General features: G+C 39.7%; 1 protein-coding gene across 2 annotated transcripts in view; it reads right to left on the bottom strand.

The window, feature by feature from the left end:
- The window catches only part of PRKCA (protein kinase C alpha), a 139,245-nt gene that overhangs the window by 25,347 nt on the left and 94,488 nt on the right, over positions 1-19,410 (bottom strand). Inside the window, exons 6-9 of one of the 2 annotated variants that reach the window (XM_088176411.1) lie at positions 11,272-11,428; positions 11,042-11,176; positions 10,196-10,292; positions 3,295-3,324 (exon numbers count right to left, since the gene is read on the bottom strand). In XM_088176411.1, the coding sequence (XP_088032537.1) occupies positions 3,295-3,324; positions 10,196-10,292; positions 11,042-11,176; positions 11,272-11,428 (419 nt within the window). The remainder of the gene's footprint in view (positions 1-3,294; positions 3,325-10,195; positions 10,293-11,041; positions 11,177-11,271; positions 11,429-19,410) is intronic. The other variant, XM_014882710.2, reaches the window with a different exon arrangement.

Raw genomic sequence — 19,410 nt, 5'->3', positions numbered from 1 at the left:
AAAGATTAAAAATGCCTTTTTGCAGAAAGCACCTCCAAGGACATGGGAACCCCACTCCTGAAGCCACCAAAGTGTTGGGCTGAGCAATCCTGAGATGAGCAGAGCAGTACCTGCTTTTACACCTGCAATTATAAAATACTTTCATTAGAGGGGAAATTCTCATCAGTGCCAGTTATCAAACTTGAATAAAGGGCTGTGTGAAAAATGCTATACTGAATTTTATTGAAATTATGGTTTAAATTAACGGGTTTGTATTTTCAAAGTGTATATATTCACAAACAAGGTGGATGATTTCCTTCTTTTCAGGCCTTTTGCAGGAGCCAGCTCAGTTCTGGGAGTTTTTCCCTGTTCTTTGCTGACCTCTTGTGGTTTCTCACTCTGAAGAGGAATTATTTTCTCAACCTCAAATTTATTTAGCATAAAGAAAAAAAGAGAATCTGAAAGCACAAGACAACAGTTTAATATACCATGAAGCTCCTCACCAGACCTTTTCTGTGGGGTTTATAACAACATTCCCTATTCAATTATTTTTCTTAAGCTTTTTTTGTCTTGCTGGATAGAAGTTAGAACTGTGGGAAGTACCTGAACACAAGATTTCTAAAATATTCCCAAATGCACAAGGTGAAGGTAACCATATTCCCTAGAAAATGGAGACAGTGAAGTCAAACACTATGAAAGACACTGGAAAAGAGATGGATCTATCCTCAGCCAGGAATTTCAGGGGATATTGCTCTGGACAGCAATGTCTGCCTATGTGAGCTGTGAAATCCAGAGAGGGAAGAGTTTCCAGTTCCCCATTTGGCACTGTCAACATGTTTAATCTGTTTAATAATCCTGTGGCCACCTGAGTCCACTTTGTTTCCTGCCTTTATTGCCAAACACTCTCTCCCCTGTAACAGAGCAGTGCCTAACGAGATGAAATGTAATTAAAGAGGCTGCCTAGGAATAATATTCAAGAATTCTTGCAGAAGTATCCTGTGGTGGTGGTAATAAAAAATCCCCAAAAGCAAATAGGATGCTACAACAGTGAGCCCCTGAGTGTCAGAAGAAGGATTGCTTTTCTATATGCTCCTCCATTCTTTAATTATGCAAGTTACTGCTAGTTCTCAGTAATAAAAAACCCTAGAGTGTGGAATTTGCTTTTAAGCATAAACCTTATTTCAATAAGGGGAAAAAAAAAAAATTCTGTTCTAAAAGAATTTTTAAGGACTTCAGTTCTCCCTGATCTTAGAGCAAATCCCTGCAATCAAACCCTGCCAGCCATGCAAAGCTGCAGACCAGGACTGATTTTAAACCTTGGGATTCTGTATCCAAATCTTAATGTGCTCTGAAATGATTTATCTCTCTCTCTCACACACATACACAAACAGATGAAGGTGTTTTCTGCATGATGTTGAAAAATAATCTATTTAAATACACACTTTGCAGTGGGACAAAAGCAGGATAGGTGTGTTGCCCCTTCCCACTGTCTGATTATTCCATAAACAACATCTCCCATTTGCTGTGATATTCTAAATTAATTTTTGTACATTTACTGGTTCCTAGCTCAGAACTGTTGTGTTATCCCCAGGAATGCAGCCCTTCCTCCTTCAGCTGCTCCCTTTCAGTTCCAGCTTGGGCATGAACCCCCCCAGCAGCCCCACAGGTCACTCCCAAAGATGCTCCTGGCACAGGGATCTCCTGGATCATCATCATCATCATCATCATCATCATCATCATCATCATCATCATCATCATCATCCCCCAGGGCTGCTCCTGAGCTGAGCTCAGGGCTCAGCCTCTCTGCCAGCAGCAGGGAAATGGGGACTTGTGGTGATCTAGTGAGAAAAGACAGATAATAAACGAGGAAGCATTTTTATCCATGGAAAAACCCTGAATTCCAGAGTGTCCCCATAGAAACAGAGAGCCAGCTTTTCCCTGATGGAATTCATGTTTATAATCCACCAGGACTAAACATGAATTCTGCCCATGAAGCAGCAGCTGTGGGAAACCCTTCACTCCTTTTTTAGGGTGCACTCCTATGGTGGAAACATGAATTAACCAAGGACTTTTGTCAGCTTGTATCAGTGTTCTTCAAGGCCTGGATTTTACAATGAGGTGACAAAATTTCCTGTTTATGCCAGAATGCATTTTATCAGGGTGACTTTTGCTCTGGTTTAAAAATGCATTTAAGCAGAGAAACTTTCAACTTCCCAGCATAAAACAAGTTTCACCAATGAAACCACCATGTGAATTTATTTTCAAATACAAAGAGGTGTAAAGGATCAAGGAAAGGCAGTTCTCTTCTGTACAGGCTTTTCTGAGATAAAGAATCTAGGTTAAGAAGAGTAATTAATTTGAATTTTCTGGTCTAGTGTTAGAATATTTGTTAAAATCATGCATTAATAATATAAACAACTCTTAAAAAATAATGTTTCTTTTTTAAAATTAAGCATTTTAAGCCTTGAATGATAATGTAAAGTGCTCCAGGTCAACTTCAGTTGTAAAAATAGTATTTGAAGATGATAATGGCTTCAATAATCTTAGATTCTTCGAGCACAGTTTACAACACAGGAGTTTCAAATTTTAATTGAAACTGTAACTTAACCAATGTATGTGTGGTTTGTGCCAGTGGCCTTTGCCCTAATAAAGAAAGATAATTTGTTAGAGACATGCAAATATAAACACAGCACATGTAACTTCTCAATATTGAGATGTCACTTTATGGCAGTAATTCAGTGATGTGAGGAGTAGTGAAAGGAGCAAAATGAGAAATAAAGAGGTGAATTGGTATTTCAGGTATCAGAGCATCTGTGCACATGGGTAATGTCTCTTACAATATATCATATTCCAAATAACATCCAGTGATAGATGGACTTTGTTAAATCATAAAACATGCATGCTCTATTATCTAAATTTATCTATTTAAATACACAGTGACCATGAGCATTATTTTATCTGTGAAAGTTACTTAAAATTCCATGAATGTTTTTCAAATTAAAGATGCACCTTTTTCCATTTTCCATGAGAAGGTGGCACACATTTACCTAATTCTTCCAAAAAGAATCTGCATCTGCTCAGGTTTGATCACTTTTTTGGTAGCAGAATTCTAATCTAGGGATCACTTTATGACAAGTTATGGAAGATTCGTACTTCAATTTTTTGGTTTGTTTTTTTTTTTTTTAATCAATTAGAAAAACTTGAAGTGGAAAAAAAAACAAGTGCATCCTTAAAAGATGGTGAGAATGAAATTAAACTCAATAAACTTCAGATGCTGGTAAAGGGGGTGTAGGAGAACACCAAGGAGAAAACTACCTTGAAGAAGTGGATATTTACATGACAGTCCTGGAAGAGACAGGAGAGGGAGAAACACTGCGTGGTTAGTAACGGGCTGGCACAGCACAGCAACCACAATTAGCAGCAGAAATCAACAAATACAGACACAGCAGCAGCGGGAATACAGAAATGGACACGTCTGTTAAGCACAGAAAAAAACCCAGGACAGAGAAATAATGGGTGTTAATTACCCGAGCAGGGCAGGGAGCACAGCTCCTTGCTGTGACCTCAGCTCACAAACACGCACAGCCCATGCATGGAACATCCCCGGGACAAAGCCCCAGATGTGCACAGCTGGGCAGGAGCGCTCGGGGCTCCAGAGAGGGGACAGCACACACGGCACTCGGGATCTTTGGTTTTGCCTCGATTCGCAGCACACAGCACTTCACCTTTGTGGAAGGGACAGGAAATCCCTGCTACCAACACGATTGTTTATGTTCCTCACCTCAAATCACAACCCACTGGGAAAAGCCTTAAGGAAATCAGCAGCTGATGCAAACTGAAAGCAGAGATTTCTGCCATCTAGTTAAGGAATTTCAAGTTCTCCAGTTTGAGCCGTGGTGAGTGGATGGGAAACCTCCAGACAACTGCATATGGGAATTCCCCCTGCCAAACTATAGTACAGAACAGATGGAGTCATCTAACAGCATCTCTATAATGCTGCAAACTATTCTCTAATGATTAAATATGCACAATTTAAAAATAGCAGTGAGTGCCATGGCCAAAAAAAGCAGCTCTTCTTTTTATATCTCTATATGCATAATGAGTGTGGATTGATGTGCCAGTGATATTTTGGCTGGTCATGATTTCAGTGTGGCTTAGTTTCTGTTTCCTGAAAAGTAAATTTCATCTTGTCATTTGCAATTTGAAGTGTCAGCAATGTTATTCCTCTTTTCCATGTCCCCTCTGCTGACCTGCCTGAAGCTTCAAAGTGAGAATGAATATTGGTTAGAGACAGATATGGAAGAGATCATATATTTTATGTATTAAAAAAAAAAAAAAAAAAAAAAGAGTAAAGTAACTGCAGTATAACAACTCTGGGGCAAAACATCACCATCCTTCAAAGATGCAAAAGCAATATTTCCTTCCCAGCCCTTGTAACACTTCAGAGATCTGGAGAACTTAACTCACAAATTGACGAAATCACAAGCTCCTCTACAGTTTGTCTTGGGGATTTTTGTGTTTGTTTGTGGTGAGTTTTTTGAATGAAAATAGATCTAATTAGAAAACTCACTGGGTTCTTAAGAAGCCACTGAAACAGTCCCTGCAGTATCTGTTATGGCCCTGGCTATGCAACTACAACATTTCTACTCAGCCTCCAGCTCAGAATAAAAATAACTCTAGGATGTCCTGGCCATTGATTAAAGGAAAGAAATATAATGTCCTTTTCAGCTAAAGTTTCTGTGAATATCAGAAAAATGTCAGATTAAGGAAGTTCTAGCCTTGTCCTTTCTAGTGAAGCAGACAGAAACGGCTTTAAAAAAACATTAAGAGTGGTAAAGATCTAAGAAATGCAGGGCCTGCACTGAAACAATCTGATGTACTGATGTTCAGAAAAGAAATTATAAATAACTGAAAGAGTTTTTTCAGCATTAGACTGTAACAGCAACAAAATATCAGAGTTTTAGTTGAGCCTTGATCTCTGGGGGCAGTTTCAGGTCCTGTTTAACACCAGCTGTGCTGCCACAAGAAGAGGCAAATGGTGTAAATGGTGTAAATTCGGGCCTGCACAAGGATTATCACACAAGTTTGGTCAAGGTGCTGCCCTGCAGCCTGGAGGAGCTCAGCAGCAGAAAGATCTCTCAGATCCTGCCTCACTGGAGAGGTTCCAGGTATTGATAACCGAGCTTGATGGCCAAGCTCCACATCCATCCTGTTATCTTTAAAATGATAAGGTATTTTAGAAGACATTTTTCTTTAGGGTAATAATCATGATAAGGCATTTTAGAAGACGTTTTCTTTAGGATCACAATGACAGTTCTGTTTAGAAGCACTGAGAGGTGACCAAAGTGTCACCAGTGACTTGACTGACCACCTGCAGTGCTCAGACACGACATCCCCCTGCTCTCAGCTCTGCTCCCTCTCCTCATGTTCTGGGCTGAAAAAAGGGAACTCCATCAGCAACTCCATGGCCAAAGCAGCTGGAATCTCTCACACAAACAGGAGGCAAAGCCAGGGATGTGGATGTGGATGTCTGTCCCCTCCCAGGATCCAGGGACAGTCCCTGTGGTGGGACAGCAGTCAGAGCTCTCAGAAATTAAGGGAAGGATTTTGTTCCTGTCAAAGCCACCCTAAAGGAAATAATCAGAACAAAAGAACATATCTGACATGTGAAGAGTGTGCACCAGGAGCACCGTTCTGTGTCTTCCCAGAGATGCTCTAAAATGAGGATTTTACGAGCAGAATCCCATTTCCTCACAATGTGCTTGGATCACTGCAATTGCCAGAGCTGGGTGTAGTGACTGAGCCTGCTCCCATCACCAACACACCTCGTGCTCTAAATGTATCCATGGGTAAGGATTATGGCTGCTCTGCTCTTTGTTTAATTAAAAAAATGCTTTATATAGACCATAACAGCTGCTTTAATTTTAATAACATTTCCCAGTGCTGGCGATGTGGAAGGAAGGGGAGAAATCATAGAACAATTCATCAGCCTACTTGTAAATCAGAATTATTCTATTATTATTCTAAGCTGATATTTAAGTATCAAGAAGTGCTTTACTAAGCAGAAAAAGTAAAAAGGGCTTGACCAAACTCAAATAATTTCCCACAATAGAAGTTTTAGAATTTGCACATTTCTTTCCCAATGATGCCCTAAATGACAAAGACATCTTACTGCTCAAATCACAACCAGGTAGAAAAAAATACGAGAAAGTTGAGAAGGTTTTATTATTTCAATATTCTGCTTTTGTTTTGTTTTTTTGGTTTTTTTTACTAGAAAATGACTGGAAGAAGAAAATAAGAATGTAACAAAGAGTAGATGCTGCAGTTAGAAGATTTCCTGGTTTGGGTCCATGGAGGCACCTGGGACTGTTGGGAGTTCCCATGGCAATTTCAGCAGGGACAATTATGGAGCTGCCACAATTATTCTGAATATGCCTGGTGAGAAGGGAGTTTCATTTTGAGAATGGCCACAAATAATGTCATTCCAGAGAGAAAATTCACAACTAAAGGTTAAAACCAGCTGAAAAATAGTGACAGATTTTATCCTGCCTCCACTTCCTACAGGAGTATATTTTTATCTCTAAATATTAATAATGATGTATCATGTATAAATCACTGAGGACAGATTTGATCACACTGCTAAATGAGCAGATAATAGATTTGTGAGTTTTAGTGAGAGGTGAGATCCAGAAAATACATAGATTGAATAAAATTTGCTGTATAGAAAATACTGCATTGCACCTTTGCATAATATACCTCAATTCCTATACACTGCACGGGTTCATACAGATTATACACAGAATATAATAAGAAAACTCCTTGCATTAAAACATAAAAGGTAAAAAAAGCACCATCCTCAATTCTTTCTTTTCCAAATTTAGCCCCATTTGTTGGATAGGATTCATTCTAGACAAAGGCTGGGTGTTAATTTTTCAACTGATATAGATGTGGCAGAACGGGCCAGGAAGAAACTTCTCATGACAAACAGTTTTTAGCATTCACTTACAAATATGAGTGAAGAGAATGCTTTAATCTATTATTATTTATTTATTTATAATCTTGTATAGTTATTTTATGGTGGATTTAAACTGAATAAATGACTTAAGAATATGTGCCAGGAGGTCCAGTGAGGAAAGAAGCATTTCCATGAGATTTGTGGGGCCAAGAGCAATATTTCCCTAAGAAATGTGGGCTGTGAAAGTGTTGTGCTAAGAAGGATGTGATGGTACTGTGGAAATGGTTTGAGATCAATGAGAGCTTGAGGCCAAATCTTAAAGCTGCCTGTTGAAATATAAAAGCAGGCAGATAGTCTTAAAATGCTGATTTAAATGGGCAGTAGCTCCTAAGTGGTCCTGGAGGTTCTGCTACCCCACATTTCTAAACTTTAGTCAAAAGGGCAAATTCAATTTTCAGAACATCTTAGAATTTTCAAGATCAGAAAGTGGTTTCAGAGATTCTACATCTATTGGCTCTCTGGTCCTTTCTAAGCTGAAAATAATCTTATTCTTTCTTAATATGACACAATTAAAGCCTAATCCTAAAGTTTCTCTACTCTTGTGTAGCTTAGGTTTGTACACAGCCCTTTACTCTGAAGGCCACCATTTTTTATTTTAAGTATTTGATATAAGTAATGCAATATTTTGGTGGAAATTGTTGTCATTTTGTACTCCAAGTTAAATCAGTGTAGCCTGGCTACCAATCACATGGTCATGTATCAAAAAGCAGACCAAGCACTACAAGTGCAGGCTGGATTGGGAAGAACTCTGGAGTTACTCCTTCCATAAACTGATAAATGGGAAGGTGGCCCATTGTGACCCCTTGGTCCATCTGTATTTTCAACCTCTTAAGAAATTCACTCTCCCAGGAAAGTGACAGTCAAGACCTGCAATCTTCTTCCTCTAAGGCTCCAGTGCTGATTTTAGAACAGTGGAAATATTTATTTAGATGATGTCATTAAATCACAAATAGCATTTTTCTCAGTGCTGTCTACTTGTTCCATATTACAGGGCACCTAAAATAAAATGCCTGTGCAAGCTAGGATATAAATGATAAAATAAAGGAAAAGATGATCAGAGTCAGCACCACTTATGTGCCATACCAGAATAGCTAATAAGTGAAACACCACCATTCAGACATCTGTGCTGTGAATTTTTAGAAGCCATCACAGTGATGCCCCTTGAATCGAAGGAAGAATATTCCATGGAGGGTTCTGCTTCCCTCTGCTGCTTCTCATCGTGAAAAAACTTGGGAGACAGGGGAAGAGGGTGAACCCCAACCCTTCAGCCATGTAACCCCACATTACACCAGCCTTGGCCTCATTACATTTACAGGGTTTGTTCAGCTACCAATACTCTCATTTATCATCACTGAGTTTCAGAACTGTTCATGGTCCAGCTTGGGAAATTACAATTACTGGAGACACCGTGTGCCTAATGAAGACCCATTCCCTTCCCTGGATTAATTGAGTCACTCAAACAGCACCAAGCAGGCTAGCCCAGACCAGGGACAGCCTCAAATACACAGTGCTGAGGCTGAACTAATTAGACTTTGAGACAGACTAATTATTTCTGAGGCAGAGCTGCCCCTTAGTGAAGCTGCTGTCTCTGGGACCAGGTCCAGTAGTTTTACACGAATCCTCTCAGGATTTCTACTCCACTTCACTGCAGGACATGGATAAACCCTGGCTGTTCCTCCTGCAACCAAAGTCTTTCCTAAAGGATTAAGAATCAACCTCAGACACTGTAAATTCAATATGCAAACACACTGCATTGCAATAGCTGACATTTTTAAGTGGATAATTTTAGTGACTTTGTCTCCGTGCTGTCTCTGACCTGAGAGAAAACAGGTAAATTTTTTATACCTGTATCACCAATATATAAATATCCACCCAATTCCAGGCTCTGCATAATGCACAGAAACATGGACAGAATTACTTTAGAAGCTATTCTTTCTAGGGAGGATAAAAAATAAACATGATCTTGAATAGCAAATGACCTAGTGCAGCAAAATGAAATCACACTGGTCAGATCACAACTGTAAAGAAAGGAAAATGGAATGGAGGCTCAAATACTTCTCAAATGTGTAACAAAAATCATAGTTCATGCTGCAGACATGGGAGCTGATCCAAACGAGTTCAGAAGAAATTGGTGCACCTTTTCTTTTTCTTTCTTGAAAGTTGAACATGTGCCGTTTTTCCTCACTTTCGTGGGTTAACCCATCTTTTATAATAACAATGGAGAATTCTGCCTGATGGTGAACATAGAAAATTGCCATTTCAGGTTGAAAGGAACAGGCAGCCTTGTTTATGCACAACAGGTACATTCATTATGTTTTGGATAAACAGCTTGGCTAAGGTTGTAAACAGTGCAGATTGGAATATTTCCAGCTCCTGGCTGTGTGTGCAGCTGGGAGAGCAGGCAGGGGAGAGGAGCTGGACCAGCAAACCCCTCCCACCCCAGGCCATACCTGTCCTGCTCCTGGGCTCAGAGGCCAGCAAACATTTTGTTGTAATTCTGGCTGTGGTTGTCAGAAGAGGCAGAGTCTGATCATTAACAAAAAAACTCCTTTGTGTTGCACATGAGACCATTTTTGTGGCTACCAACTTCTCCAGCTGGCACCACAGGAGGCAAAGCATTGCAGAAAGCATCACTTTTCCTCTGGATTTACTTTTTTGTACATACCCAACAATATCTCTGATCCTTAAAAAAACATCAACATCCTTCCCCACACTACAGAGATCAGAATTTCACATAAAAACCTTCTGCAAAGACTTTAAAGCTCCAAAGTGTGAACATTGAAAGTATTAAATTAAAACACCCCAAGTTACAGTGTGAAACATTCAAAGTATTAAAATATCATTGTTTCTGAGAATTTCATTTGTCAAATAATGCAGATATCAGTGACAGTGGCTGGCAGATTTTGCAGCAATTGTTAAAAGACACTGAAATTATTACACATACTTGACATAACATATTCTAGAACACCAACTTCTAAGTGTCATAGCAGAGAAGCTGAACTGTCAGGAAATGATGCCACCTCTGAATTAAACCATTTGGTCCAATCTTCAAGAAAACCAAAGACACACAGAGCTGTCACAGGGACAGAAATAGGAGCACTCTAACATATGTATCATTTAACAGACTTTTTTCTTTTTTTTGCAGTCAAGAGGAAAAACAAATGCAATATTTAGTTGCACACATCTGTGTTTAATCCTCACCTCAAACTTCTGTCGGAGCTCTGCATTTCCATCTTCATCAGCATCTGGAATTGGAACGTTGTAATATTCGCCCTCTTCTTGATTCAGCAGCTTGTACCTGTGGTAGATTTAAGAAAAAACTGGTGACTTTACTTTTTTTTTTTCCTGGTAGATTTAAAACCTGATTTCATTTTTTGTGTGTGGTTTGTATCAGTCACAGGTATGCAAAGAATTGATCTCAAACACCTGAATCGAACCCAGAAATAGAATATATTTTACCTGAAATCAGACCTTTAATCCCAAACTATCTGTCAAGGCAGTTTAATGGACAAGGAGATTCTTCCCACTCATTCTGGAGTTTGATGGGAGACACAAACCCCGAGGAGGAACCTTTGTCTCCAGTGCTCCCATAGCCCTGAACAAGTGTCTTTGAAGAAATGTCCTTTTTGAGATGTGATGAGCTCTACCCTTCTCCTGGCAGGTAACGAGGTGGCATTTTACAAGATCAGTTTCCATGGGCTTTGAATTTGCAGAGCTATATATAACATGATACACTTAGTATTGAACACATCATATTGGAGATAAAAATAAAATTTGTATCACAAGACTATGTACACAGAATTGAGTTTGCAGCAGCTCCTGGCTTCAGCAGAAGTTTCAGGAACACCATAAAAGAAAAGCAATTGTTTTATTATTCCCCTTTGATATATATAGCATGTGTTCCCTAGGTTTAGTTGCACTTTCAGTGAATTTATAGCCTGAAACAGTGAAAAACTCAAAAACAAAAGAGTAGGTCACATTGAAAAAAATGATAGGTTTAAAACTTTTGGTGATATATTCTCTCCTTCTCTTTTCAGAAACTCTTACCATCCACTGGCTGGCATTTTCATAAGCTCTGACACCCCAAAAGAGAGAGATCCCATGAAATCATTCCTGGTTGTTCGATCCCAGTCCCAGACCTCTACGGATAACCGGCGATCTTTGTCTGTAGGTTTTAATTTACTGAAAAAGGACAGAAACGGAGGAGTTGTCAAGACTGAAATAAAGAACTGAATGCACCCAAAGACCCCCCCAGTAAATCAGGGTGCTCAACTCACAAGGTGAATGATTCATTCCAGTCCGGATTCAGGGTGGAACGGATGGTTTTTGTTTTTTGTTTACTTTCATTCTTAGGATCTGGGATGAGCTTCAGTTTGACATAAGGATCTGAAAGTCCATTTGGATCCATGGGAATGAGGTTTTTTGCTTCTCTCACTGTCAATATAAAACACAGAGGGATTACACATCACTGTTAAGAAAGAAATTACATGTCAGACCAGAGCTACTGAAGCATGTTGACAAATAAATAAGATGTGAAAACCCACCTGTCAGACTTGGCATGGGAGAAACTACTTGTTGTAAAGAAAGGTTGTACTGAGTGATATTTATAAGAATAGCAGGGAGCAATGACAGGAGAGAAGAGTGATTCACAAGCAACACACAGCTTCCAGGCAGCTCTCCCTGCAGTACAATGATTAAATACCCAAATCCATCACTGTAATTTTTCTAAGCAGGTACCAATTCTTTGCGCTTTTGTTCTCTCATCACTCTTAGGTTACACAACCACAGATTAGGAGCCAAATACTGCAAGAGCCACAGCCAGATCACAGGGGATTGCAGAGGATCAGGTGTTTGACACAAGCCCTCTTTGCAAGGTTTCTGCCACCACCCTTCCCACGGATTCACGGCTCATTAGTTGTCAGATGGAATCGTTGTGAGCATTGTCATGACAGCAACCAAAGGAAAAGTGCAGGGAAGACAAGTGGAGCTTCACAAAAATCCTAATGCAGCTTTCTACTTTTACAACGCCAAAGGAAGAAACCAAGTGAGTTATTTTATCTGGAGTCGTTCCTGATCCCCAAGGAGAGAGGGAACAATCAGGAACCTGCAGCTGGGGAAGTGCAGGGTGTCCCCAAGGGTGAGCACAGCCAGCACTGCCCTCCCTCCTGCTGACACCTGAGCAACATTTACACATCCTGGAAGAAGAATTCTGAAGGATAAAAGGTGAATTTCCCTCAGGCTGTGAAACCCACCCAAACCAGCTGCGATAAACTGGGATCAAACTGGGATGGGGAGTCTGGAGCTCACAGCTGGGCACCTCAAAATTGGGGGCAGCAACCCCTGGGCTTGTTTGGGACAGGAAACAGCTTCCAGGAATTCCCCTGTGACAGAGCTCAAGGTTAGAAGTGTTTCTGGAAGGAGAGGCTTTGGGTGTGCCATGGCTCCTAAGGGAGGAAGGAATTCCAGCCTTGGAGAGGCACTGGAGATTATCCAGGACCCACACTGCTTCCATTCAGGGGCTTTCCAAAATGCACCTGCCTAACTGCAGAAATCTGAAGCGAAATTCAGGAAACATCAACCTTTAGGCAATTTAATATGTCTTGATGAAAAGTGTTTCCTACAGAAATTTCGACTTTAGAGCCACTTAAAAGTCAGTCAGAGTTAATGCAAAAAAAAAAAAAAAGAAAAAAAGGCGTCAAGATCTTCAGCAATAAATATTTACAGTTTGCTCAAGACATTGTTATCCTTTTCCCCCGGATTTAAATGGCATTTTCATACTACAACCCCCAAGCTCTAGACCTTCCTGAGATTTCAATCTGTTGTTTCCCAGCACGGAGGTTAAAAGGCATCCAAAAAACAGATATTATTTTATATATAGAATAAGAGGAGTACAGCAATGTGAGCTAAGATAATTCTCATGCAGAACAGATACTCTGATGTAAATTAATTAATGAAATTAGATCATGGCTGGAAACGAATCACATTAACTTGACCCAACAGTTGATACTGATTAAGTTTCTTAAATTTCTGGTTTTAGGAGAGACAGAAAATGCTTATGGGCTAAAATTTTAGAATAAAGTGTAATTCTATTCGTTCTCTGTATTCCTCAAAGACTGATATCAGGACAAAAATCACTGTGTGTTAAAAGAAAAGAACAGAACCATGCATTTTTCTTGCAGACCACTTGTACTTTTCCACAACCCATGTGTAAAGCTGACAGGGTTTTGCAGCTGGGGAAATGATTCCTTTCAGGCCAGACAAATTGTCCCCACTCTCATTTACTCACAGTTTGCCCTCTGGGGATCTTCACACCCGTGGTCAGCTGGAAAAACATTTCTTTTCAACGCATGAAAAAAATCCAAAATACCCAATTTTTAAAATTTAATGCACTGAAAAGACTCTTCAAGTACTTCCAAGGAATAACATTGAGATTAAATAACTTATTTTAGCTGAGTATTTACAATCCCAAAGGGATTAAGAACCAAGAAGCGAGTGAAGGATGAAGTGACAGCGTTCAGTGCAAGCTGCTTTCTCTCATCCTATATTTGGGTTTATTATTGCTTTTTTTGGTGGGGTTTTTTTTCAGCCTTCTTCTGCATGATTTTTGTGATTTCACTGCCAGTTTTGGCACAGGAGCTATTACTTCAAAATCCACTTTTTGATTTTTATTTCTACGCTGCACTTTGCCATAAGTGAGGAGCAGAACTCTCCACGTGTTCTACAGCTTCCTAAAAATACACACTAGGAAGTTTTCCTCTAAAAAATCTCGGAACAAAATTGCTTAATTTTAGCATCTTCAGGCTGAGCTTTTATGTTTAAATTTTACCTGCAGAGGCCCAGTGTGAAACAGGCAGAATTTTGAGTGATTGGCTGGGTGGATGTGGAGACTCTGCCAGAGAGAGATCCCTGAACAAAGCCACCCCTGCCCAGCCCTGATAAATACTGCAAATCAGCTCTGGCTGCAGGAGGGTGTGTAAAATTGCTGCAGAAAATAAAAATTAAAAAAACCCAACCTCTAAATGCAAGAGAGAGAAGCTCAAAGATTAATTGGGAAGGAAAAATGCAATGTACTAAATGCAGGCTGCTAACGAAGTCGTTATCTCACTCCCTGTTTTAAGATATCTGGCCCATTTGTACTTTTGTCTGCATAATTAATACCCTCAGACATCTTTTTCCAACTGACTTAGCACTTCTTTTCCTGAGGAAACAGCGTGATGATACTTGTGCTAAATAGTGCTTATCAAGAATTAGCATCCAAGTGGTTCATCTCTTTAATGTGCCCTATTTTTAACGGGACAGATCAGGTTTCTCTGGGAGAATTGACATGAAGAAGAGATTCCCCTCCCCACCAAAGACAATATCTCTTGTGTGTGGTCGAGAAAGCCAAAATGAAGAATAACTCCACGAAAATAAATCAATTTACAGTGGCTGAATTCTGCTATAATTGTAACCATAGCAAGCAATCTTATCCTGCTTGGTAATTATTGGTTAATTAAACTCAACACTGTGATAGAGAAGCTATCCTAAATTAGAGAAGGTTGAAGGGAGGTGCAGCTCAGCCTCATTTTGGGTAGAAATATGAAATACCACTTGTCAGTTTTCTGTCATAAATATTAAGGATAACAATCTCTGTACTGAGCAAAGCAGCTGCCACCAGTTGAAGTCATTAACATTTTGTCCAGATTGGACTCTTAATGGGGACTGAGAAAGCCCACAGATAAAAAGACAACAAAGACAAGTATGGATTGATGTCTCCAACAAATTCAGTCTTGCTCAGGTTTTCTTCTAAAACCCAGAAATAATTGTCAGCTCGCATTATGGACAAGATGTGCCAATTTCCTCCTCCTTGTTAATGAAGATCATAAATGTTTATTCAGTGGAAAATGCAGATTATTTGTTGACTGTCCTCGGGCTCTTCTATCAAGTGCTGCTTATAAACCTGCAGTATCCATCCAGGAGCCATGCCTAAAACTGGGACACCCACTTTTCCAGGAACAGTGTAAGGACATGAGCAAATACAGATTTGCTTCTTAGGTATTCATACTTTAAATAAAAAATCTAAATAAAACAGAGTGGGCTGGAAGAGAACAACTGACATTTCTTGTAAAGAGAAAAAAAAAAAACTTCAGGCAGGATTTTAAGGAATTCAGAGAGAGGATGACAAAGCTGGAACGTTTTCCATGACATTGTGCAGGTCAAGAGTTACAAGACATATCCAGCTGTCGATTTACAGTTTCTTGTGGCACAGCAGATAAATTTAATCATGGGAATGACTAAATAAATGTTTTTGCCTCTAGGATAAAGCTGAATGATTCGAGCATGAGTCCACTCAGGTCCTTTACAAGTGAGTCACAGCTCCTTTTTTCCTGAATTCCCAAATGTGGATAATAGAACAGTTTACTAATTACAGCAACCATTTCTTGTCAATCTTTTAGTCCTGCAGGCAGCTCAGATGTGCAGAAATCTCTCACCCTTGTGCCAAAAGCTGCTTTTAGGAGAGACTGCAAGACTCCAGTGGTTTCACCTGGTACAGTATCAGAGAAATGAAGGAAAAGGGGGACTGTTGTTAACTCCAGTACATCACAAAGTTCCTGTCTCCTCACAACAAAGCATTCTGAAATTGTTCCAAAGTGTTCATTGCCTCCTGGAGAAGTTTCTGGTGCAGATTTTCAGTTTACAGATGCCTCAGTGAGTGACAGAGGATCCTGCACTCCCAGCCAAGGAACTTCCTCCCCAGTACCCTCCTCAATCACAATTTAGAAGGTTTACCTATGACTGAAAATAGTCTTTCTTCCCATTTTTGGATTTGTACTCTTCGCATGTAGAGCCCAAAGCTGCCTTCGAAACTGTTCAGATTCCATTGAAGATTTATTAGAAGATTTTATTAAAAATCACTGAATTTTTCCTTTCTGGAACTGCTTGTGACTCACAGGTACAACTGACTCTGAAACAAATCCTGCTTTCCAGGCAATTTTCAGCCTCTGTAGCTTACACCACTAAAAGGGCTTTCAGAGATGAGACTTTTCTCTATTCCATAACTATTCCCCTGCCCAGTGAAGATTTGTTCTCATTTCCCTCCTGAGCCCTGAAAAATGGAAACATAGTGAACACCTGCACTGTACAGGAGATGTACAAGGAACAGTTGATGAATATCCTTGTCTAGAACAAGAAGAAAAATGAACCAATGCTGCATGAGATTTGGTTCCTCTATATTCATTAAGATATTCTCTCCTACTAACAAAAAATGTACCATCATCCCTAACACTGGTTCCTAAGTTCTTGTGTCTGCAGTAGGTTCTCCAGGTTCAAATTTACCTGGAAACCTTAGAAGCAATTCTATTTTAGTTTTAATGGAGATCATCTTTACAAAAAATACCATCTTAAAATATATGCACTGCTGGGCAGGACAGCTGCTTAATGAAACAAAAATCTTACCACAAGATGGCTGGAATAATCTGGAAAAGGCTTCAGGCTGTTACATTTCTTATCTTATAGAAATATATAGGATCTAGTTAATATTTTTGGATGCATGCAGATGGCTATTACTGAAAAATTAATGTTTTTTTAAACACCTTCCATTGCCTATTTCTTCATGGTAAAGTAAATTTAATGACTGAAGTGGGAAGGAAGCTTTTAGTTCACCGGGGCTGGCATTGCTAAAGGCACAGCTTTTCCTGTAATGACTGCAGCAACCCTGCAGATTCTGGGAATGCCAGAAACAAGATATTAGTGAAGTAAACCATGAGATTCGTGTTTTTTGAGATGTTAAAAAAGTCTCCCACATGGAAACAATTGTTTGAGATACCTTTACAGGCATTTGACACTAAAAAAGCTGGTCAAACAGCCACAATATTCATTTATGTTCCCCTTTAAAAATCAGACACTACCACTGACCTAGAAAATCAAAATAAAATTATCAGAGTGTGCATGGTGGGGTCTTTTAAGGAAGCAATTTCGATGAGAATCTTGAAATGTGCCAGAATTCTGCAGTTTGTGTCCCCAGCCTGCCTGGGTGCAGGCTCCTGGCCCAGCTGCAGGACAGGACATTTAGAGGCAGAGCCAGGAGATGGCTCAGCACTCCCACATTCACCAAGAACCTGGGAAATGTCCAGGGGGGAGAGCAGAGCCCCTGGGGAGATCATTGCTGTGCTCCCAACCTCTGCAGGCACCAACCACTGCCAGCTTTCCTCTGCATTTAAATAACAGAAGCACCACTGAAGAATAAAACCAGATTTTCTGACCCTTACAGATGAGGAAAATACAGTTAAAACCCTCTTGAAAATTCTGGGCTGTGCCTATATGTGTTTTAATCATATTTATGTAACAGGGGGTGCATTAGCTGCCAGAAAGTCACCACCATCCTGTCTGTAAATGAGTGTCAGGAGGGCAGATCCTCCTTGTCAGCTGCTGTCACATCCAACTTCCAATGCCTGAGAGGTCACAGTTTAAAGTCTCAGTATCGTGGCTGATATATATATATATTTTATATATCAGTACACCAGATGGGGTTATTTTTCTCCCAAAGGTTATTGTTCATTCACTATAAAAATAATTCAAAAAATAAAGTTTAAAAAAATCAGAACTGTGATTCAACCACCTACGAGCTCACTCAGAAGAGCCCTAAATTACACGATGGGTCAAGGAGTAAATGTAAGAGTGAAAAAACTTTTAGCATACATCAGGAGAAAGAAAATTCAGTGTAAAAAGCAGAGATTAAGAATAGCAAAAAGCACTTTACTATGCTTAAGAGCAAACCCCCCACGTCAATCCAACCTGTGAAAGGGTCACGAACTCAGAGATTTCAGAAATATGCATTTCAAGAGTGTTTCTATAAAAAGAAAACTACCACATTTCTGTACTGCAAGTGCCATAAATTATTAATATTCAATGCAACTCTCAAGCAAGCAACTCAACCATTGAAAAGAAACCTCTGATGTTTAAGAATTACAGCATAAATGAGCATTGAAAGGGGCAGATTGAGTAGCCCTGGAGAGGATGGTGAGGTTATGGCAGAGGACATCAATCCAAAATCCCAACTCCTCTGTGAAGAAGTCTTGCAGAGTCTCTGTAGTTCCCACAGAAAAACCTGTGTGTCCACACTGATGCACCTGGGTTGAAGATTTGACTTCATTAACTGGAATTAAATGTGTTTATACACAGGACTCGATTATTCCCACCATTAATTCCATTCAGAACCTGCCAAGTTGGAGATTGTGGATAATCTGAGGGAGCCACTGGTCACTTCCTTCCTAGAATTCACTGGGAATTAAAAAACCAGCTCTAATTCCAACATTTTATCAGGAAAACAGTGTGTGCATACTGTGGGGCTTCTTGGAAACAAAAGGCACCACAAACCCCCCCCAGAGAAGCAAAATTGGGATGTGCTGAATAAACCAAATGCCCTAAAGGACCAAATCCTGCAGCTGTCCTTTGCCAGCTGTGCCCTGCCATGCTTGGGCTGCCCAGGGATCTGCAATTTGCCAACACCAGGGGCAGGTCCCCGTTTAGCAGCACAAATATTCTGCATGCAATCAAGGCTGGCTGGGAAAGAATCAGCAGGAATGAATTAACAACCAAAACAGGATGCAGAGCAGGGATACTGAAGAATTCAGCTGAAGGAGTTCAACACCTACGGAGCAATTCCTTTGAAAAAGATTCAGACAAAGGCTCAAAGCAAACAGATAATCATTGGTTATTTTTCCTGCTGTTCCTAAACCTCCTGGACTTTTAATTCATCTCCTTTCCCAAAGCTAAAAGCAGTGATGTTGTACCTGGGAGCTCTGAGAACTGCATATTCTAACAAAGGTTTTGTCAATAAATATTTTAGAAGCAACGGTATTCTAGGAAAATATTCTGCATTTTGTAGTATGTCCATGAACTGGCAATTGCTAATTTCCTTTTCAGTTAAACATACACCAAAGACACCTGAAATGTCATTTTGGCTTAGTCCCTATGGTATTTTTTATGTAAAAAACAGAAAAGCAACTTGCTTTCAGGACAATTGTCATTTTTATGTAAAAAAAGCTTGGAAGGCTGACAAGCCTCAACCACTACAACAGCACTGTAATTGTTTTATACATAACAAAGTAATAGTAAACATTCTTCTTGTTGTCCAGAAAGCTTCTTAATTGGAGGATGGAAATGTTTTATTTATAAACACGATAGAAATGCCATTTGCCAAGTACTCTCACACCAAAAAGAGCCTATGGAGAAAACCTACAAAATATCTGTTACAATTTTACCATTCACTTCTCAGACAAGACCTTTTCAAATAAAAAACTCTGAATTAAAACAATCCCTGTTTGTATAATCACTTCACAGTGCCTTGGTTCCACAATGACTTGTGATAAAAGCTTTTGTCCCTAAAAGGATTAAAAACCAACTGAATCATCAGGAAATAAGCACATGTTATTTGT

This window comes from Sturnus vulgaris, chromosome 20, assembly GCF_052056855.1.
Source record: "Sturnus vulgaris isolate bStuVul1 chromosome 20, bStuVul1.hap1, whole genome shotgun sequence".
NCBI lineage: Eukaryota > Metazoa > Chordata > Aves > Passeriformes > Sturnidae > Sturnus > Sturnus vulgaris.
This window is presented reverse-complemented; position numbering and strand designations above follow the sequence as displayed.